General features: G+C 38.7%; 1 protein-coding gene across 3 annotated transcripts; it reads left to right on the top strand.

Moving 5' to 3' along the window:
• Positions 1-1,003: 1,003 nt before the first annotated feature.
• On the top strand, positions 1,004-23,146 carry pigh (phosphatidylinositol glycan anchor biosynthesis, class H). Of its 3 annotated transcripts, none has more exons than XM_028821889.2 (5): positions 1,004-1,430; positions 5,740-5,949; positions 7,876-7,959; positions 17,786-17,870; positions 21,164-23,146. In XM_028821889.2, the coding sequence occupies exons 1-4, from the start codon at positions 1,254-1,256 to the stop codon at positions 17,855-17,857; spliced, it is 543 nt and encodes a 180-aa protein (XP_028677722.1). In that variant the 5' UTR covers positions 1,004-1,253; the 3' UTR covers positions 17,858-17,870; positions 21,164-23,146. The 3 variants fall into 3 exon arrangements, with proteins under 3 accessions (XP_028677722.1, XP_028677721.1, XP_028677723.1); XM_028821888.2 differs by having other exon boundaries at positions 17,786-17,874; XM_028821890.2 differs by having other exon boundaries at positions 17,786-17,878.
• Positions 23,147-23,949: the final 803 nt, after the last annotated feature.

Below are 23,949 nucleotides of genomic sequence, written 5' to 3'. Positions count from 1 at the left end.
AACTCAAAACTCATCTGTTCAGGAAGGATTTTAACTTAACCTAACATTCTGACCCTTCATTCAGTCTACCTCTCTGTCCAGATGCTCAGAATAATTTGTATGTGTGTGTGTGCTATATAACAAATTATGTTATTTATTCAGGCTTTTCTTTTAGTATTGAATTTAGTATTTTACTCTGGTTTGTTGTCATTTATTTTACTTAATGCTTTTATCTGTTTAATGTTCTATGCAGAAATATTTGTACACAATGTTACATATGCCCGGCTGTTTAAATAATCGCCTTGAGCATGACAAAGGTGCTATATACTGTAAATAAAATGTATTATTATTATAAATACTAAGTTGTATGTGCCGCCCGGAAAAAATACTACTATACAGTACAATGTAAACAACCTTTAAAAGAATAAGTAATTTAAAAAAAAATAAAACCTGCAAAAGCCAAAAATAATGAACATTATTGAAACTAAATAAAACGCTGATGTAGCACTTCATGACTAGTACTATTAATACTATTAATATTTAGTATTATCAAATATGTGTCCTAGTTTACAGTTATTGTACAAGATTTTGGTAGTTCAGTTAAACAAAAACATTGTCTGAATTTTGCTTTGAAAATAACACTAATTTCACACTGTTTTAAAAATTAGAATGGGGGTGAAGCTATGCACTGAATAATAATATACTGTATGCACTGCATAATTCGTGTATAATTCGTGTAGCTCTGTTTATTGGAACATTTTCACAAAAAACATGAGGCCGGGGAAACATACAATATATAGTATATAACAATTGTAAGCTAATTATTATTATTATTTTTTTTTTTAAAAAAAAAGACCCGTACCCGTCTTGGGCGGCTGGCTACGCCCCTGAATCTTGCACCAGAGTTAGAACAAGCTTATCATTGCCACTAGTTTATTACTTTGATATTAAAATAGAAATGCACCTCTTCGTTTTCTTACATAACTCCGTCCGAACTGTTTTGGAGCCCGCAACATTCCACCCGACCATGACGTCATATTCACGCGACAAAGACTCGCAAGCTAGAAGGTGTCCCGAAACGAATGCTCACTTGCTAACAGTTTTAGATGAGTTAACTTTGAATTGTCCTCTTTCGTGATAATCATATTTAGATTTGCATGGGTACGAAGAGCCTTAAAATCATTACAGTTGAAAAATACATGTAATACTCGCAAAATGTTAGTCTGGTAAAAGTGTAAACACAAGGATTGCGTGGAACTGATCATCCTTAAATCATGTCGGACGAAGCGTTTTCTGATATCAACGGCAATCGGATCTCGCTGGATTGTCAGCGCCACTCCGACTTTTGCGGAGAGTTTACGGTGAGCTCCCCCAAGCTGTCTTTTCTGAAGGTGACAGGCTGCACCTGCGCTCTCTGGCTTTGTGCCTACACCATTTTTTTTTTCACGGAGGTAAGTGACAACGATTTCGAAGTGGCATTCATGTGGTTTTGGCTTTCGGCAATTTTATATGGCTTTGTACACGCTAAGCAATGAAATGTAGTACCGTTCTTGTTAGGTTGTACTGGTCATTTAAAGTAAATTAATATACAGTAATCCCTAAACTGGAAAAACTGGCTATGAAAGCTCGTGGGCTTTGTTTCAGCTTTGTGCATGCTGTTGCTGATATATATTCAGGCTTCCATTGAACTTCTATTCAAATGCATACCACATCTCTGGCACTCCAAATTTCAAGCTCATGTTCAGTGTGGAGGTTCAAGGTGGTGCATTATGCTACTGTCTTATATTAAGGAAACTAAGGTTCAGGTCCCCGGTCCTCCCGGTGTGGCGTTTGCATGTTCTCCACGTGCCGCATGGATTTCCATTGCGTGGTCCACTTTCCTCTCACAGTCCAAAGACGTGCAGGTTAGCAGAATTGATGACACAAAATTGGCCCTAGTGTTTGAATGGCGTGTGTGTGCGTGACCCGTGACGGACTAGCACCCTGTCCTGGGTTTGTTCCTGCCTTGCACCCAATGCTGGTTGGATAGGCACCAACCCTCCAAACCTGAACCCCCCCAGGGCACTCTGGTCTGAATTAAGTGGGTTAGAACATGGCATGACATATTCAGTGTGACAATTAGCTTTTAAGTCCTCTTTTACTGTTGTTGAAATGGTAGTTGTCTTCATAGCAGACCTTGCCATCTCAATTGTCCTAACTTTTCTACTGACTGGTATCTGACTGCTAACTCTTACATGCACTTATTTGGTTTGTTCCACAGTTTGTAGACACAGTTTCTGGCAAATTGGTGAACCTCTGCCCATCTTTACTTTTGAGTGACACTGCCTCTTTTTATACCCAATCATGTTACTGACTTGTTGCCAATTAACCTAATTAGTTGCAAAATGTTCATCCAGTTGTTCCTTTTTAGTACCACTTATTTTTTTCAAACTTTTGTTCCCCCATCCCAACTTTTTGAGACATTTTGCTGCTATTAAATTCAAAATGAAATTTTCTTGAAAGGATATATTTTCTCAGTTTAATCCTTTTGATATGTTTTCTATGTTTTATTGTGAATAAAACACAGGTTTATGAGATTTGCAAATCATTGCATTCTGTTTTTATTTACATTTTACACAGCATTCCAACTTTTTTGGAATTGGGGTTATACATATAGGCACAGTCATACTGTGACTTGATTCCAGTTTTTCTTTTATAGCGAGTTTTTCTGGTATTCATGCATATGAACTATTAAAGAACAGTGCAGATTAGGGAGAGATGGAATCAGTTCTGATGAGATTGGGGACGCTGATAATGTAATTGGTTTAAATGGCAGAATAATTAAGGCAGCAATGGAAAATTCAAAGAAAATCCTAAAATTTTTATAATGCTTCCAACACTAAAATATACTGTAGAAAATAAATGTACATACATAAAAATGGACAGAATTAAAAACTGATGCAGGTGAATATCGTAAAATAAACAGTTTTTCATTTCTGATATCATTTGTTTAAGGTTGACAATCACTTGTTTGCATATATTTTTATTTGTGATGTGTATATCTGATTAATATAAAAAAGGACGCAGATAGGACTCAAACCATGATGCTGCTGACTTGTAGGCAGACAAGTTGCCATCTGCGATATTATCCAGTTGCTATAAATCAACACTAAGATTGCTCTTTCTGACTATTAATTGCAAATCAGTGATATGTTTTTCTCAGATTTTCCTCACTTTTTGGCGAGGCTGGATGCTTTTGGGCCTCAGGGCCTTGAGATTGATCCATTAAGTGAAAATAGCTTTTTTAAGTTGTCCATAAATCAAAAAAAAAATCTTGTCAGTCAATCTAGGACATTGAACTTTATATGTAATGTACACAGTAAACAGTGCCCTTGCCATTTAGGCAACATTAGATAGATAGATAGATAGATAGATAGATAGATAGATAGATAGATACTTTATTAATCCCAATGGGAAATTCACATTCTTCAGCAGCAGCATACTGATACAATAAATAATATTAAATTAAAGAATGATAATAATGCAGGTGAAAAACAGACAATAACTACCGTCTTTTTCCGAAAATAAGACATCCCCCGAAAATAAGCCCTATCGAGATTTTCGGAACTTTTTGTAATATAAGCCCTCCCCCGAAAATAAGCCCTAGTTAAAATAATGTGAAAAAAAGAATTCGTTAAAAAATGCTGTTGATTTATTAAGTATGTTTAGCTTCCCTAATACTCGTATTTCAGAGAAATGTTTGAAATAAAATATTCCGAGAAATTCATTGTTTACCTCTACAGTTCGTTTCAAATTAATTCTTGGAATTTATCTTAAAAATACAACATAAGGCAGCATGAATACATACCGTAAATATTGTGTCCGCTCTGCTCTGCTGTGTTGTACTGCGTCGCGCGTATCGCAGAGTATGGTCGAATGAGGTGGGGAGGGGGTGGAGGGGGGCATGCATATGCGGAATGCGACGGAACGCGTCGTTGGCGCACACTATAAATAATTGTTCGTTAAGGCAGCAGTCTACATTGAGCGACAGTGCAGATACAATGTTTGTTCATTTCAGTCTTGTAAGTCTGATTATTTCCTCATACGTAATTTTATTTTTTATAAAGTGAATAATTTTTAACCGCAGTTAAAATGAGTACAAAACGAAAGAGCTATTCCGTCGAGTACAAAAAGGGAATTGTGGAAGACTCCAGGGGTGTAAATCTTGATTTATGACGATGTTCCAGAAGAAGATGACATGACTGTAATTGAATAAATTTTAATTTCTGTATTCTGTGTAAAATAAATAAATATTAAATAAAAATATATAAATATACTTTTATTTTTGTCCTCCCCCGAAAATAAGCCCTAGTGCGTATTTTGGACCAAAAAAGAAAGTAAGACAGTGTCTTATTTTCGGAAAAAGACGGTATGTATAATGTTAAATGTTAACGTTTACCTCCCCGGGTGGAATTAAAGAATCGCATAGTTTGGGGGAGGAACGATCTCCTCAATCTGTCTGTGGAGCAGGACAGTGACAGCAGTCTGTCGCTGAAGCTGCTCTTCTGTCTGGAGATGATACTATTTAGTGGATGCAGTGGATTCTCCATAATTGATAGGAGCCTGCTGAGCGCCCTTCGCTCTGCCACAGATGTTAAACTGTCCAGTTAAGTATTACATTAGTATTATTTAATAATTTATTCCTTGATCCAACTTCCATGATCAAATGGGAGATCAACAGGCCAGTCGCGGCAAAGAAGGAGCTGAGCTAATCGGCAAAGCTCTGGATTGTCTAGTCGATTTTTGTTCCTGCTAACATACATAGTCTCACGCTGTGGGTACTGGCTGAAAAAACTAGATCACGGATACAAGTGGCAATTAATTTCTTTCGCAGGGTGTCTGGGATCAGCCTTAAAGATAGTGTGAAGTGCAGACTCTCTGGAGGAGCTCAAAGTGGAGCCGTTGCTCCTCCGCATTGAAAGGAGCCAGTTGAGGTGGTTTGGGCACCTGATTAGGATGCCTCCCTGGGGTGTTTTTTATTTGGCCATGTCCAACCAGGAGGAGACCTCAGGGCAGACCCATGACAAGCAGAAGAGATTTTATCTCTCAGCAGGCGTGAGAACTCCTTAGTACCCTGCCCAGGAGGAGTTAAAGGAAGTAGCAGGAAAAAGGACATCTTTGCTTAGAATGCTGCCCCCCGCAGCCCGGACCCTGATAAGCATCAGAAAATGGATGGATGGATTCATCTTCACAAGATAACTTTGCTAGACTTGAGTGGTGGTTGCATTTAAGCATTGCAGTCTTGAAATCCTTTGGCCAAGCAAACACTCCATTGAGTGCAGAACAGTTTATTTTTGTATTTTCTTGATTACATCTTGCCTGAAGAAGGGGCCTGAGTTGCCTTGAAAGCTTGTCTATTGTAATCTTTTTAGTTAGCCAATAAAAGGTGTCATATTGTTTGACATCTCACTGGGTATACATATGAATTTCTAATCTGCAGTGACAATTGCTGCATTTACATATACAGTAGAGTAAAATATAAATACTTCTAATTTGCCAGTGTAACATTTACTGTAGATAACCACACTAAAATCTTCCCCAGCTAGTGTAATATACAGTATAAATGTGTGGTGCATGTACAGTATGTAACCCTGATGCAAAGCAAACATCAACTAATTGGTTTTGTTTTAGTATCTTGTATAAGAAGTTTTCATACAGTAAATTCCTGATGTGATGGCATCATCAAAATCCTGCCTTTTTATTTTTTTTTTTTTTTAACAGGTTACTGAAGTCCTATCAGTGGCTATAATGTTATCTCTTGTTGGGATGATGGGTCATCTTCATTTTTTGAAGATAGACCATGAGTCATTGTTGGTTATTGGTTCCCTTGGAATACAGATGACTTCCTCCTATGCATCAGGGAGAGAAAGCACTACTTTTATTGAAATGAGCAAAGTGAAGGATGTTGTAATCAATGAAGCCATCTATATGGTAAGTCATTCTAATATGTGCCATTGCTTTTAATCTCTCAGATTTGGGCTTTCCGTACTTAATGGATGACTTTCTGTTATGGAAGAACTAGATTTGTGGACAACTGGAATTCCCGAAGAAGAGCTATTTGGAATTTGTGATTTTTGAGGCGAATGTAAACATAAGAAATTTACAGCAGAAGTGGCCATTCAGTCTCTCAGGCTTGTTTGGTTAGGTAAAAGCTAAATTGTCTCAACATTTCATCTCATCCAAGTTTAAAAAAAATCATTTTAAAAAGTTACCAAAGTTTCTGGTTCAAGTGCATGACTTTATAATTTGTCTCAGATTCCCAAGTATTTTATGAGAAGAAGTGAATCTGTGGTTTCGTATCAAATGCACTTCCCATTTTTTCCACTAATGTCTTAAAGTAGTAATTCTCTACTTAACAGAAAGAATGCTACAAAATCCATTTTTATATGTATTTGAGAAATTTGAGAACCTGGATTATGTCTCCACACATGCCTCTAAAGACGTTTAATTCTCTGAGCTTCACGGTGCAGGAAATGCCCTTTAGTTCCAGGATGCTGTAAAGGTGAGCCCTGACACAGACAGATATAGGACACGGGTTCAAAGCACACAGGGCTTTTATTTTCTTTTTTCCCCCCTTGTGGAAACGTCTTCCCCGTTCCCACAAGCACAACAACACAGTCCCAACACCAAAACACAATTCTTTCTCTTCTCTGCTCTCTCATTCTCTTTCTTTCTCCTCCAGCACTCCTCCTGGCAAGCTTCGTCTCCCTCCTCCCGAGTCTGGCTCCTTCATTAGTGGCTGGTGGCTCCCTTTATAAGCCACCCGGAAGTGTTTCAGGTGCTTGACTGCTCGTTTCCGGCTGCACTTCCGGGTGTGGCGGAAGAACCGCCCACTCAGGCTCAGGAGCCACTGCAGTGCCCCCTTGTGGCACCCCCGGACCCCAACAGGGCTGAAGAGAACTCCATCTCCCATGGGGCCCTGCGGGTATCTGAGGTACCACTGCTGTCCAGGGTGGCTGCCATCTAGCGTCCCGGGGGTGGTATTGTACAGCCCATGCCTGTTCCCCCGGACCATAAGCAGAAGAGGCGTCCTGGCTGTCCGACACAATGCATAATGTTTATCTTCCTTGTACAGTTAGAGCTGCTATATCCTTTTTATGTTATGTGTTGTCCAGAATTACACGCTGTGCTCCAAAGGCAATCTGAATTGCACTATGATCAGCCTAAGCATAATGCCCCTAGATTTATATTCAGAAATTCTTCCAATTTGTACTAAAATTTGTTTGTGTGCTTAATTGCTACTACAGATTGCTCACACAATTTTAATGTTGTATCCATGTAAATCTCTAAACCTTTTTGAGGTTGCTTTCTATATGTAAGCATCTCCACTTTTGTACTAAAGGATAAGTTTGGTATTTTTCAGGTGTAAATTATTTCTTAACAATGAATCCTATACCCTGTCTCATCCCCCTTATCAATACATCCCCTAAGTTCAGTATTATCAGAGAATTTGTGCATGTGATATGACCTGCTATATAATATTTATAGTTGTAGGTGTACAGAGTAAAGAGAAAAGGAGACAGGCCTATTCCTTGTGGTGCTCCAGTGTTGCTCACATCTGTATCAGAAACACAGTCCTTGAATTTCACAAACTACGGTCTGCCTGACAGTCCATTTTCCAGGACACCACAGGGTCATCCACGTGCTTATCCCTGAGCTTACCCCATAACACAGATGGCTGATAGTATTGAAAGCACTAAAGAAATAAAAAAAAAAAAAATCATCTTTGCAGCGCTGCCAGCTTTGTCCATGTGAGCATAAGCCTTGGTTGTTTGGTTTGAAAATGATTTAGTTATTATTATTTTATTTAATTCTACAAATACAAACTAAATATTATTCTATTTTTTACTTCTGCAGCAGAGAGTGATTTATTACCTTTGTATATTGTTAAAGGAGCCTTTACATCCTAATGAAGTCGGCGACATTGTGCCTGTGTTTCAGGTAGGTACTTGTTAAAATTATACTCACAGTTTTAGGGAAAGAGCTTCAAATAAAGTATGCTGTTGAGTTAACTTAGAATTATAACTGACTTCCCTCGCACGTGTTCCAATTTGTGGAATCTATCTATCTATCTATCTATCTATCTATCTATCTATCTATCTATCTATCTATCTATCTATCTAGTACCTTTCAAATCTATCTATCTATCTATCTATCTATCTATCTATCTATCTATCTATCTATCTATCTATCTATCTATCTATCTATCTATCTATCTATCTATCTTCCAGTGTTGAATCAAATCACATAAAAACATCAGTACAGTGGATATAGAAAGTACTAGATGGCTCTATTGAAGATTCAATACTAAAATGAAACACCTCTTTTTTCATCTTTAATATGATTTTGTAACCCATAATAAAAAATAAAGATTGTTTTTATGAAAACTAATTAAAATAATCAACATTCACTGTCTTGGTTACAAACATTTGCATATCCTTGAATGTATGCTTTGTGAAGCACCTTTTGCTTTAACTCCAGCAGTGGGTCTATATTACAGACGTTCTGGTCAGGTTTTTTAGGGCTGTTAATGATCACAGATATTATGTTACTGAGTTAGCCAATTCCAATACCAATTTTGAGATATATATATATTTTTTTTCCTTTATCCCTCTAAAAAACGTTTTAGACCAAAAGCTTCTGCTTAACTGCGGTGGGCTGGCGCCCGGCCCAGGATTTGTTCCTGCCTTGCACCCTGTGTTGGCTGGGGTTGGCTCTAGCAGACCCCCGTGACCCTGTGTTAGGATATAGCAGGTTGGAAAATGACTGACTGATTGACTGGCTTCTGTTTAATCAGACAAGTAGAAGTTTTATGTCCTATATTAAAGTGTTGACCTTGATATTTTTATAATCAAACTATAGACCGCATGTATTACGTTTATTTTTTTATTAACAAAGACATTAACATTCTTAAGTTTACAAGTAAAATAGGCAAATTTTGCTTTTAGGCTAACAAGCCTGTTCTTTACTAAGCAGCCATTTCAAATTCTTCTTTGTCTATACTTTTTGTAATTGAAAATGTGAGCTCCTGTACTCAACACAAGCTCACTCACCGGCCAAACTCCGACAAGCAGTGTCTGTTTTCATTAAGAGACAAAATAAAAAGGCCTAAATTCATTAAAGTAGCTTTTCTTGACATGTGTCTAATTACACAGGACTACTCCTCCAGCTCCTTTTTCTCAGTTTATTGTTATCTTTAATGTAAATGCTAATATTCTAGTCTTCCTTCTCACTCTCTCAGTTAAAGATTGTTTTGCTCCTGTCTTTATACTGTATAAAGGAATGTTCTAACTAAATTACCATAAAGATTAGAAAAGATGCTTCTCGAGAAATCATTTTTTTGTGATCAGCCAATTTACCGATCACTATTCAAGTCTTCTGTAGTGAAAGTTGGGCAATTCAGATTGGCAGGTGATTGATCAGCACATCAAGGTACATTTTAGATTGGTGTTTCTCTATAGGTTTAGCACATCTGAAAGTTGCAGTAGTATCCCATTAATCGCTACAGAAAAGTTCAATCTCCGTTGAAATGCATTCAAAACAACCTGTTTAGGCAGATCGACGTATTTTGTGTAGAACTGAGGTCCACACTCTGACTGAGCCATTCCAGAACAGTTTTATACCACTCGTTGGACTGTATACTTTTGATTATCATTGTGAAAGCTTTCATGTAGTCAACAGATTTGTTGAGCTATTCATTTTCTTCTCAATCCAAACCAGAACTATGACCGTAATACCAGTGACTATGAACAGAAGAGTGTAACAGTTACATCACTTCTCCACATAGTCTCCCTGCAGGTCGATGCACTTCTTGTATCGTTCCACTAAGTTTTTCATTCTTTGGGAGAAATGTCTACTTTTTGGCTACTCCAGAATCCAGATTTTGCACCACTTCCTTAACCTCATCATCAGAGGTGAATCCGCAACCATGCAGGGCCTTTTAAGTGGACCTAAGATGTGATGCAGCAAGACTGTTTTTGATAGCATTCTTCTTTTGTTGCAAATTGCAGGTTTCAGTTTTTCTCTAAGCAATGCACAGCACTGGTCATTGATTGTCCATGTTCCTGGAAATTAACCAAAATAAGATCCTTCATGTCCCAAAAGAAGGTCGTCATGATTTTCTTAGAAGGGGGCTGTCATTTAAATTTCTGCTTTACTTTTTAAGGCAGGTATTTCCACTGCATGCTTTGTCTCGTTCTCTCTGGTTCACAGTGATGGACCCATGTCTAATCTCCGGTGACAATCTGCTCCAAAACTCTCAGATCTTCCCCAAAAGAAGCTTTTGTATTGCAGTTATCATGTAATTTTCAAATTGCCTTTACTTTGTTGATTTACCCTCACATGCCGAATCCCTGAGTGAAGTGAGGTGGTTCCTTTTATGCTGGACCAAGAAATATTTCCTGTGCCAATATATAACACTACTTCTGGGATCGCCATCTGACTAAGAAAATCCATTCCCAGCAGCACCCATGGCATCCAGCTGGATGGTCCAATAAGACCAATAAAAATATCCAGGTTGTCCTGTGAGTGCGCACATGGATGCTCCAGCTAAGGGATGCCACCATGTAGTAGCTTGGGGAAGTATACTACCCTGATAGGCAGTCTCCTCCTGATATTCCATTACAGAGATCCAACCGGGAAAGGGAACACAATTCTTGCTGGTCAAGACATATATCCATTCATCTCTGTCCATCATATGGGTATTTCAGGTAGACGAGAAATGATCCAACCCTATCAGGAAGCCAGTCAATCCCGTGTTCCTTAATAGATGATTTTGGGAAGCTGCAATTTATACAGCTTGCATTTTTTTTTGAGAAACGGCTTTGGTCTTACCTCACAGCTGATATTTATGCACAGTAAGTTAAATGGTCGTAATAAGTAGTGAATGGTCAGCTAGCAGCCATGCATTTCTACAGCTATTTTTACATTATTGTTGACTTCTTAGTACCTTTTCTGATTACATTTATCCTTTCTCATCATCATCAGTTCCAGAGGACTGTCCAGATATTTGTAACTTCTTCTTTTGAGATGTCTCAATGTTTGATTTTCAGTAATATCTAATGCCTTCAGAATTAATATATACTCATTCTTGATTTGGACCTTTTAATGATAATATGTCAAAGTTTCTTGTTAACTTCTGGTGGGTAATTTTTGCCTCTTCATAATACAATGAAGAAGCCAAGGCATTGAAATGATTTTTTTACTCAAAAAATTACCTGTTTGATTTTTTACTCTAATATTATTGGTGGCGGCATTTTACTAAATGTGATGTCTACATTTTACTTTGGTTTTTTTTTCATTAACAAAAGCAGAAATTTCAATAATGATATTGAGAATTTTGGTTCCTTTTTTCTTAACACATTTTAGTATTCCAAGCAGAAGTATTTGTGTTTCATCCATAGTGAGGAAAAGGATGCATTAATGTTGAATGATATTAAATGTTTCTAGTAATTATCTTAGATAGTTTTGTGATTAGCTGTATTAGTAGTAGTAGTATTGTCTGAAAACTTCTGTCCATCTACTGCACCATATAAGAACAAATGAGAACGCAAACAGTTCTAAACAGATGTTTGTCTTAACTTTTTATATCATTGCAATTACCTTAATTGTGTACAAAGTCAGCTTAGGTTTTGTAATGTACTTGCTCCCTAATAAAGTTCCTAATGTATGATTTATCTTACTTGCGCACTAATAACTTCACCAGGACAGTACATGTAAGAGTAGGTATAGTACTAGACTGAAAGTTTTATTCTTGTCTTTTAATTAGTAATAAATGTAAAATAGTTTTAAACAATTCTGAATTGCCTAAAAATAACATTTACAAGTTATTAAACAATAGATAGACTGAGAGTACCATTTAAAATTCGTAAAGTGCAATTTGTTTAGATGAACAGCATAAAATACATACTTTTTCACAGTCTGACTTTGTATTGTATATGATAAATTCAATACCAGTTCACATTGGAAATGAGCTTCTTTTTCATAATATTAGTACATTATATGGACAAATGTATTAGGACACACCTCTTAATTACTGAACTCAGGTGTTTCAATCAGACCCATTGCCACTGGTGTATAAAATCAAGCACCTAGCCATGCAGTCTCCATTTACAAACATTTGTGAAACAAAACGGGTCATTCTGAAGAGTTCAGGGACTTCAAGTGTGGTGATGTGAAAGGATGCCACCTTTGCAATAAGACGGTTTGTGAAATTTTATCCCTGCTGGATATTCCACAGTCAACTGTAAGTGGTATTATTAGAAAGTTGAAGCTTTTAGGAACAACAGCAACTCGGCCACAAAGTGGAAGATCTTGTAAAGTTACTGAGCGGGGTCAACGACTGCTAAGGTGCATGGTGTGTAAAAGTTGCCAATACTTTGCTGATTCCATAGCTGAAGAGTTCTGAACTTTCACTGGCATTAATCCAAGTACAAAACTGTGCGACGGTAGCTTCATGGAATGGGTTTCCATGACCAATGACCAAGTCCAATGCCAAATGTCGAATGTAGTAGTGCAAAGCATACCGTCACTGGGACTGTGTAGCAGTGGAAACGTGTTTTATGGAGTGATGAATCACGCTTATCTGTTTGGCAGTTAGATGGGCGAGTCTGGGTATGGTGGATGGTGGTTTGGTTACCTGCCTGACTGTATTGTGCCAACTGTGGAGTTTTGAGGAGGGAAAATGGTGTGGGGCTGTTTAGAGAGAAAAAGGCCTATCGGCAAGAGAGAGAGAAAAGGATGGAGGTTAAGAGATGCAGAGAGAGAAAAGGCAGGAGCGAGGATGAGATCCAGTGCAAGTGAGCATAGGAAAGGAGGAGAAGGCAGGCAGCTGGGAGGAAGTCCTTTCAGGTCATGTGAATGGTCTCTCCAGCTGGGTGACCTGGGGAGCTGGCATGGCCAAAGTGCTGCTTAGTTGTAGCAGCTTGCCACAGAGAGGCAGCGCAGCTGCAGGGGAAGGAGAGGCTGAGAGAGGCATTCTATGGGTGGTGCCATGGACCACGGGGAGGCAAGCCTGGCAGCGGGTGTCCAAGGCTTATTGTGGTGCCCTGCCTGGAGCCAGAGAGGGCTAGAAGGGCTAGAGCCTAGGAGCAGCGCTGGAGGTGGGCTGAACTGCTCAATAGGTACCCACTTGGCTGCAAGAGCCCGTATTGGGTTTAGTCAAGGAGACATCAGGTTTTAAAGGACTGCACCGGGGCTCAAGGTTTTTAAAGACAGCTTCCTGTGTTTGAACCTCATTCGTTTTTAAAGTAATATTTATTTGATTTGTTTTTAACCTCCACCGTGCACTTTATTTTATGGATTATTTATTTACTGACACTTTTTGAAGCACTGCACTTTTTGGACACTTTGATTGTTGAATTGTTTTAATAAAAGGCACTGAGCACTTTGCACCTTCCCCTTTGCTTTGTGTGGTGCCCTCATTTGCTCAGCTCATCCCGGTCATCACTATTGACAGTGTTGGGTTCAAGAGGTTCCCACAATAGAAGAGGGAACGTAGAATCGACCCGCACCATCACACCCTTACTTCCAGTGAAGGGCGATCTTAATGCTTCAGCATACTATGCCATTTTGGACAATACTATGCTTCCAACTTTTTGGGAACAGTTTGGAGAAGGCCCTTTTCTAGTCCAGCATGACTGTGCCCCTGTGCACAAAGTAAGGTCCATAAGAACATGGTTGGATGAGTTCCAAGTGGAAGAACTTGACTGCCCCACACAGAGCCCTGACCTCAACCCCACTGAACACCTTTAGGATGAACTGTAATGGAGATTGCAAGCCAGGCCTTCTAATCCAACATCAGTGCCTGATCTCATAAATGCTCTACAGAATGAATGGGCAGAAATTCCCACAGAAAGGGGAGTGGGGCAACTTCATATTAAGGTCTATATATTTGAAACAGTGTCATTAAAGTCCCTGTTGGTGTAATGATCAGGCAACCAAATGTTTTGTCCATGTAGTGCATGTCCAAAGCTCTGAATTATTCTTATCAAGATAGTTCTGTACTGCCACCTTGTGGCTGAAAATAAATCAATATCATATCTGCTGAAATGGTGCATGTCAATGTGTGCAAAGTTAGTACTTTTTGCTTGTTTTTATTATAGCTTGATTGGAGGTTATAAAAAGGCATAATATTGATGAATGTGATTATGTACCTGAGTGCACTGTTGTCTCACTCGAGGCCGGATTCTGCCTTGTGCCAGATGCTACTGAGATGGGCTCTTTAGTGTGACAGCAATGCACCTGTAAATCAAATACTAGCCTCAGAATATGGGTCACAGGATGAAATAAAAAATAATTACAGGAGAATTTGTTGTGTGTGGTAATTTTATTAATAAAACCGTGTAGGTAACCCAAAATATAAGTTTGTGTACAATCTAAGTTTATTCTTGACATTTGCTCCAATTTCTTGGCCCATTTGTTTTAAAATCCGGTTTAGCAAGAAATGTGTAATATTTTTTTAATAAGACCATCACATTACTGTCTCAAATTACTGAAACTATACAGACACCATTTACAGGTATAGCTTTATTAAAACGAAGAAAGCAGGCTAGGAAGCAGTGGTAATATAGTGTGAACAAAAGAAAAAAAAAGAAAGATTTGTCATTCCAATGGAAACCCCATTAAATGAGAGTGTAAGTGGAAGTGATGTCACTAGACCTCTTGGGAGTTCTCCATTCTAAAGGAAACAGACAAGTAAGTGGTTAGTGGCAGTGTCATACCCAAAGACTTCCCTGTATTGGGTATGGACCTGCCAGTGAGACGCTTCCTATGTACGCCTTCTTGACAATGTTTAGGTGTTCAGACAACACATTTGTTTCCTACATTTACACAATAAAGCAATTATTGTGATGTAACCATGTTCGGCATAAATCTAATTAAACCTGAACACCATCCTGAATAGATTTGTTGTGATTTCAGCTTTTACATCAACAAAAGGATAAGCAAATGTTAACTACCCATTAAACCATAGTTTCATCATTGCCAGCTTCTTCAGTGCTTCCTGCCCTTGTTCTGCAGAAAGTCAGTCTAGCTTTTCTTACATTCACATTCAGGCCCTTTGATCCATACCGCTTTCAGTGTCACTGTCTTATTCAATAAAGAATGTTGACAATTATTCATTAAAAGTTGTATTTTTTTTTTTTGGCCTGGTTTCTTAGGGTGGCAGGGTAAACTGTGGTCCCCTGTATGTCCCATTGTTTAAATAAGGGGGTTCCGTAAATAAATCGATGGACCTTTTCTTCCCTCTCTGGGGATGTTGTAGGAATATTAATTTGTACTTGTAAATAAGAAGGAATGAATGTGCAAGTGAAGGAGCAAATGTGAAAAAAATAGGCATTCTTAATACAATCTTTGGCTGTCATTTTATTACCACTTTGAGCCATTCGTGTATGTATATTTCCTACTTTGCCATGGTATGCATTTAGTGTTTAAGCTTTGAGCTGCTTCTCAGCCTTTAGGAGTCCGGTACCGATGAGACTGTTTTAAGTGTCACTTGCATCTGTTTTGCCTTGTCAGGGCTGAGTAGATTTTATGAGATATTACCACGTATACCACAATCGGAATACAGTTATTTAATGTAAGTATGCAGCACACGTTTCCTGTATTTGGCACATTGTATTTTAAGGAAATGAACATCTTTGAAAAGTTTTAAATTGATTAAATACATCATATTGATGCCAGGTAGTACAGGTTGTCTTAAAGAAAAAGAATTAGCCTTTAAGTCATCTGCAAGATTTTTTTTTTTTTTTGCATTGCTACAGTAAGCATTTGTATCATTTCTTTAATTTTCAACATCAACAATACATTGCTGTAATTTTTAGAACTTTTATGAGAGTTATTGCTGATTTTGCAGTCTCTTTGGGGTAAAATATCATGGCAATGATGGGTGCTTCGTTTATTCACTACTCTGGCTGACTCATGCAGGATATCTTTTATAGATGATCTACATTGGTAATTGTCTTCTTCTTCTGCTTTCGAAGGCTCCTGTTAGGGGTTGCCACAGAGCATCATCTTCTTCCATATCTTTCTGTCCTCTGTATCTTGTTCTGTTACACCCATCACCTGCATGTCCCCTCTCACCACATCCATAAACCTTCTCTTAGCTCCTGGCAGCTTAATCCTTTAGCATCCTTCTCCCAATATATCCAGCATCTCTCCTCTGCACATGTCCAAACCAGCGCAATCTCACCTCTCTGACTTTGTGTTCCAACAGTCCAACTTGAGCTGACCCTCTAATGTCCTCATTTCTAATCCTATCCATCCTCGTCACACCCAGTGCAAATCTTAGCATCTTTAACTCTGACACCTCCAGCTCTGTCTCCTGCTTTCTGGTCAGTGCCACCGTCTCCAACCCATATAACATAGCTGGTCTCACTACCGTCCTGTAGACCTTCCCTTTCACTCTTGCTGCTACCTGTCTATCACAAGTTATTCCTGACACTGTTCTCCACCCACTCCACCCTGCCTGCACTCTCTTTTTCACCTCTCTTCCACAATCCCCATTACTCAGTACTGTTGATCCCAAGTATTTAAACTCCTCCACCTTCGCTAACTCTCATCCCTGCTTCCTCACCATTCCACTGACCTCCCTCTCATTTACACACATGTATTCTGTCTTGTTCCTACTGACCTACATTCCTCTCCTCTCTAGAGCATATATCCACCTCTCCAGGGCCTCCTCAACCTGCTCCCTACTATCGCTACTGATCACATCATCAGCAAACATCATAGTCCATGGGGACTCCTGTCTAATCGTGTCTGTCAACCTGTCCATCACCATTGCAAATAAGAAGGGGCTCAGAGCCAATCCCTGATGTAATCCCACCTCCACCTTCAATGCATCCGTCACTCCTACTGCAGACCTCATCACTGTCACACTTCCCTCGTACATATCCTGTACAACTCTTACATACTTCTCTGCCACTCCCAACTTCCTCATACAATACCACAGCTCCTCTCGAGGCACCCTGTCATATGCTTTCTCCAGGTCCACAAAGACACAATGCAACTCCTTCTGGCCTTCTCTAAACTTCTCCATCAACATCCTCAGAGCAAACATTGCATCTGTGGTGCTCTTTCTTGGCTTGAAACCATACTGCTGCTCACTAATCATCACCTCACTTCTTACCCTAGCTTCCACTTCTCTTTCCCATAATGTCATGCTGTGGCTCATCAATTTTATCCCCCTGTAGTTACTACAGTCCTGCACATCCCCCCTATTCTTAAATATTGGCACCAGTACACTTCCTCTCCACTCCTCAGGCATCCTCTCACTTTCCAAGATTCTAATTTGGTTAAAAAATCCACTGCCATCTCTCCTAAACACCTCCATGCTTCCACAGGTATGTCATCTGGACCAACGGCTTTTCCATTCTTCATTCTCTTCATAGCTGTCCTTACTTCCTCCTTGCTAATCCATTGCACTTCCTGATTCACTATCTCCATATCATCCAACCTTCTCTCTCTCGTTCTCTTCATTCATCAATCTCTCAAAGTGCTCTTTCCATCTGCTCAACACACCCTCCTTACTTGTGAGTACGTTTCCATCTTTATCCTTTACCACCCTAACCTGCTGCACATCATCGGTACAGGTTCCTTTCTCCCTCCGTAGTGTCCAACAACTCATACAACTCATCATACGCCTTATCTTTAGCCTTCGCCACCTCTCTCTTCACCTTGTGCCTTATCTTCTTGTACTCTTGTCTACTTTCTACATTAGTAATTCTAAATAAATCAAATTCCATTTTTCACTTTTTTTTTTTTTAAGAGCTGTAAACCACGACTGAATTGTTTGATCGAGATATATAAGCAATGTCAAGAAATCCTAGCACAAAGTTGATGAACATCAGTGTGTAAGTAAGTCAAATTTATTAACCAATACATTTTAACTATTTTTGCCAATTCTATCCCATGTTGTTGTTTTTCCAATTTCCATGTTCAAGTCTGAATCATATACAGAGGAAATATACTGTGCTTAATTTTATGGTAATTTTTCATTTTATTTAAAATATGTGTACAACAGATTTGTTTAAACCAATTTTAAAAATCTTTTTTTGCAAATGTATGTATTAAGTATTTTTAATTGCATTCTGTGCAGTTTAGTGCAGGGTTTAGGTTTATTTTATTGGTTGTATTCAAGTAAATTTTTTGCTTACATATTTAAAAGATGCTTACATTGATAGTCTGCTTTGTTAGGTGCACCATCCATTCCTGGATAGGAACCCCTTTCAACTCCGGAACAGCTTGAATTTTTCAAGGATTCAACAGCATTTTCAAAGATTCCTTAGGGATTTTGGTCCTTGCTGACTTGACAGCATTGCACTCCACAAACATACCATTCCACTTCATCCCAAAGGTCCCCTGCTGGATTGAGATCTGGGCAATGGGCAGACCACTGGAATACATTGAAAACTTTGTCGAGTTTATAGTGTTAACTTGAAAATATTTGTGCTTTGTAACATGGAGCATTGTCTTGCTGGAAATAGTGATTTGTGTGGTAGGCATAAAGCAATTAACAAGGTGAGAAACTGTTTCATTCAGATGATGCTCATTTGATATTAAGAGGTGTATGCCAAGAAAACATGCTGAACAGGGCATTGCAGTACTGTCCCCAGACTGTGGAGTTGACACAGGGATTAGTGGATCTATGTATTCATGCTGTTTATCTCAAAATCTGACCCTGTCATTTACATGTTGTAGCAGAAATTGAGAATATTGTCAAACTATGAAACATTTTTTCAATGTTCAGCAGAAGCCTGTTACTCTTTCCATTTAAATTAAAGAGGTAATTTGAACCATTTTACTGTTGTCACAAACTCCATAAAGAGCCATAGCAAGGTTTGGGGCAGCCACCCTTATATTATGTTCCTGGCTGTAAATTGCAAATAAAGGATAGCACTGATGTGCACAAACAGGAGTCCAAAACAGAACTGAGGGAATAGGGGAAAGGTGGAGGCTTTTCAAGGTCAGCATAGGAAATGACATCAGAGGGGCTGGGATTGGAAAGGTCTTCATCTATAGGATCGGACCCGGAAGTGACGTCAACAGGGCCAGATGGAATTTCCCATGAATGGTCTGCAGGAAAGCGAGAAAAAGAATCGGTGCACTCTGCCACATCTCGGTCACATTCGGAATTGCCCTCATTCAAGCCCTTTAGCTGCCTTCCATGTGCACGTATGTCACACTGTCTAGTTATTTTTATAAAGAAAACCAATAATGGCGCACTGCACTGCCGTGAATACACTTGACTTGAGCATTCCTAGTTTTCTTCCTCTTTCTCAGTACGTTTATCATTCATTTGCTCAGAGGTTGATTGGCCTGCTTCTTCTCTTCTTTCGTCTGCATCTTTTCATGTTAAAATTGATTAAGTCAGTGTTTGTGTTTGTTGCAATTAATTAGTACGTTTTCTTTAATCTTTCACTTAAGCTGGCACTTAAGTCTTCAGTCTGCCTCAAGAATGATTTAAGATATGAAGAGGTAGGGGAAGTGACGGTGAAGGTGGTATGGATGAAAAAGGTGCCCATACACATGCGCCATTTCTACAATAAAATAAAATAATAAAAAAAGGAGTAACCTTAGAGGTCAATCATCACCCCGAAAGCGGATAGTAGACGTCATGTAGTATATGTGTACCAAATTTCAAGTCAATAGGTGAAATGGTTTGCAAGCTACAAGTGATTTAAAATCCTGGACAGCCAAACGAACAGCCACAGTAGCGTATATTATATATAAAGATAATGACCCAACATGCAGAAGCCTGTGTGAAAAAAATAAGTGCAACTTTACCTTGTTCATTGTAATTAAAAAGTTAATTTACTTTATATGATAATCAGCAAGTGGCTCAAACTACCGTTTTAATTAAAATGGAAACAGAACAAGTCAGGTCAGGTTGGGGAGCATACACTGGTACAGCATGTTGCCAGACCCACCACACGACGAAAAAGCTCCAGATCCTGGTTGGTAACCCCCTAGGCAGACACCCGAAATGACCATCCATCTGCCGCAACCAGGTGTTATGTGGGCATCCCCTTGGCCTGGTCATTCAACACAAAGTCAAACCAGCAGTACCCAAGGATTCTCCAAAGAGACACAGTATTGAAGGAGTCCAGCCTTCATCTCAGGTCACTGGATAAGCGTCCATGTCTCACAACCATATAGCAAGACAGAAAGCACCAGGACTCTAAATATTTGGACCTTTGTCCTTTTGCATAGATTTTGGGAGCGCCACACCCCCACCCCACCTTTCCAGCGACCTCATGACCCCCCCGCCCATGCTCTCCCAGTCTGAAAGAAAGAGGCACTGCCAAGGTAAATAAACCTCTCAAAAAGGTCGACAGACACACTGCTGATAGCCATGCCCAAGAGGTCATTAAAGGCAAATTCATTTTTTACTGATGTTTTTTTTTAATGAATATTTATATGGATATTATGAAAGTTCTTAATTGATTGCAGAGACATTGATACACTGTCTAACTACGTATGTCCAGTTGTTACTTTTCAAGCTCTTGTACAAGCTTCATTATATTCCATGTCCATTTGTTGCATTATGCCATGAAGAGAAAAATATAAAAAACGCTTATTTTTATTTTGCAGAAATGTTTAATGTACAGTGATTTCAAATTCTGAGATTGTGTTTTCAGCAGTCAGAGAAAAGTCTGCAGAACATTTCTAGAACCTGTAACATGCTGGCCACTGAGTCACATGTGCATGGAAGTTAGTGTAAGATTGATCTTTAATCGGTGCCTTGGCTTGATCGTTCTCTTTTTACATTTTTTAATGTTCTTTGCTGCTTCATTCATTATGATACGCTTTACAGAAGTTTCTTAAAACTTGATTTTTCTTTGATTTTCACAGTATATTTATTTACCTGTTTCTTAAAGATGAGGTTACTTTTCATAGCTGTACTTTCGTATGAGGCAACATTCTCTTTGAAATAAAGATCAGTTGCATTGTTGAATGTTCAGCTTATTGCGCATATGTTTGGAATATTTAAATAGAGCTATTAAATTGTTATACATTCTAGCTGTTTTGCAGAAAGTAAAAGTGCATTTTGCAAATATTCTTAATGAAAATATGTTGACATTTTGAATTAGCTTCTTAGAATAGTATTTTGTCAGTTTACTAGTTATATTCTTTTCCTTTGCAGGCTAAACATGAGTAAATATTCAATGCAGTCCTGATTATTGCAGTGCCTTGTGGAGACTGTGACGATCCCTTATTGCGTAGAAGCCAAGGATCTGCCGACTTAATTTGGGGTGCAACTCTCATCTGCCAAAAATCTGCAAGTGTAAAGGGAATGTTTTTTCCTTCACAACCAGGAGTAAGCCCAGATGGGAGTGTAATGAAATATGACTTTACTGGTAATAATCCAACTTTAAACCACAAGGTGACCTGGCAAAGGTGGACCTTCTTGTCATCCCAGCTCATCTGTCTATTCAGTCCATCACCCTGGTGCTCATTATCACAAATACCCACCAAGTCTGTTCATAACCTTGGGGTGGTGATCAATAACCAACTGTCGTTCACTGAATTTGTTGTAATGGTCTTTGCACCTTGCAGATTCTTTCCGTACAACATTTGCAAAATCAGACCATATCTGACATAGTAAGCAGCACAACGCCTTGCCTTGGCTTTAGTCTTGTCATGTCTACACTACTACAGATCTTTTCTGGTAGGAGTACCTGTATGCGTCACCATGCTACTGCAGATGATTCGAAATGCAATGGCACGTGTGGTGTTCAGCCAACCTAGGCATGCACGTGTCACACCTCTTTTAGATCACTGCATTGGCTCCCTGTAGCAGGACATATTGCGTTCAAAACCTTAGTCCTTACCTACAGACTAGTCAACAGGTCAGCACCTACAGCAAATATATGGAGACATTTGTGAGGTGCTGTGCTCCTTCTCAGCCACTCGGGTCTGCTGATGAACGGCATCTGGTGATGCTACCTCTGCGTGGCACCAAATCTCAACCCAGACTCGTGTAGCTGAATGAGCTGCCTCATCCATTCGAAATTCTGACTCCCTCTGTGTGTTGAAGAAGCATTGGAATTCTCTCTTGTATGGTAAATTTCTGTTTATCTGATATTAGCCTTTATGGTTTTTGTAAGTTAGGAATTGTAACTCACTTGTATTTTATTTGAGCTCTTCATTTATAATGATCAATTCTGTAACCACTCTTGTAACACTTCCCCCAGACTAATTTTCACTTGATTATGTTGACCTTTGTAAATCACTTTGGATAAAAGTATCTGCTAAGCAAATAAATGTAAATGCAAATTGACTTTGATTCAGTTTCTTGAAGGTTTCAAATGTTTGGCCAATGGCTGTAAAATGTATAGTTGAGGAAAGAAAAGAAAAAGTCTTGCTGCCGTTAAGAAGTTGGTGTAAAGTTTTAATGATTCTGTATTGCTGCTAGGCACTTTCAGCTCTGTAGATACCTGTTTAAAAAAAATGGTATCATTATAAGAAAAAAATAATCCCAGCGTTGGCTACTTAAACATTTTTTCTATCGTTCTTTTTCATTTGTGAAGCATAACTAAACATTCATGTCTCTTTTCCACTAGGACTTGTGACTTTCTCAGCACATTCATTATAAGAGAGGAGCTCATTCTGGATGGGATTCCAAGGCAGTTAACCAGAGAAATGATTGTCCATTGAATGTTAAACCATAGATGGCTGCCCATTCGTGTATTAAAGCTATCCACTTTATCATTTATTAGTTTTTCATTAATTATGCCAGGGAACACATAAGTTCTGCAAATTATTGATACAATTTTTGATTGTTTTAGCTTCTGCTAACTGAACCTTACGGACTTTGCCTTTCAAATTTTAGAGATTTTCAAAGTGCCTCATTAACAATCTGCTTGGCTTATAGTGTGTGTTCTATGGAAATGTCAGCTGGAGAAGCTAAATCCTCATAAGTGCTATAGCTGTAACTGTGAGGCAGGTTTCAATGATAAAAATAATGCAATTATCTAGACTTGCTTTATTTTATAATAAGTGGATGTTTCACAGAAAATATATATGATTATGTGATTTTAAAAAAACTAGCTGTGTATCTAACTGTTTTTATATATAATGCATTTTTTCAACACATATGCCTAATGGAAGACTAGATTTTAATTCATTTTTGACTTGTGGTGTTTTTTATGTTGGCAACAGTCTTTGTACTTTATTTTATACTAGGGGGGCAAGCCTTTGGCACCCAACCCCCAGTTGTTGGTTAGAATATTAGTAAATCTGTAAATGTACAAAATTAAAATAATTATTTATAGGGGGTTTGCACCCTGTTCGCTTCACTCGCCACCCCATCTTCCCCCTCCCACTACGCTACACATCAGCCACTTCGCATCTCTGCTGCTCACGTTGTGAAGAGGGGAGCTGGACGCACCCCAAAGAGACGCAGTCTCTCCTCCGAAACCCCCTCTTAAACGGTAATACAATGAGAAACAAATAGTTTTTTTTTTGTTTTTTTTACCTCCTCTTTGCTCGATCAGCTGTTGGATTGCTGCTGCTGCCGTGCCACGTGGCCTGCACCTCACACGGCGCTTTGAACATTTAAAAGCCTGTACAGCAGCTGTCCTACTCTTTGTCTTTTATTTCCGGCCCCGGGCGTGGTTAAATCTCTTGGCACAAAGTCTTGTCTCATGGGACGTGAGTTCTTGATATTTTTTAGTTTATAATTTAAAAACGGAATAAGAATCGTAACAACATCACATTAAAGTTCGATAAATTCTGAAAAGAATGATACCAAACATATATATGTATATAAGAGGATATGCATGCTGACAGAAATGTGGACTCTGGAAGCTCTGAAGAATAGGATGACAATGATGAATATTTCATTTGCAAAGATAAGGTAACTAAGTGGTGCAAAACTCCTTGTGTCTGCAGAGAACAATTGAAGTGAAATGTGATTCCTGTGCAAAT

Source organism: Erpetoichthys calabaricus, chromosome 16, assembly GCF_900747795.2.
Source record: "Erpetoichthys calabaricus chromosome 16, fErpCal1.3, whole genome shotgun sequence".
NCBI lineage: Eukaryota > Metazoa > Chordata > Cladistia > Polypteriformes > Polypteridae > Erpetoichthys > Erpetoichthys calabaricus.
The sequence above is the reverse complement of the archived record's forward strand: the minus strand, read 5'-3'. Positions and strand labels throughout refer to the sequence as shown.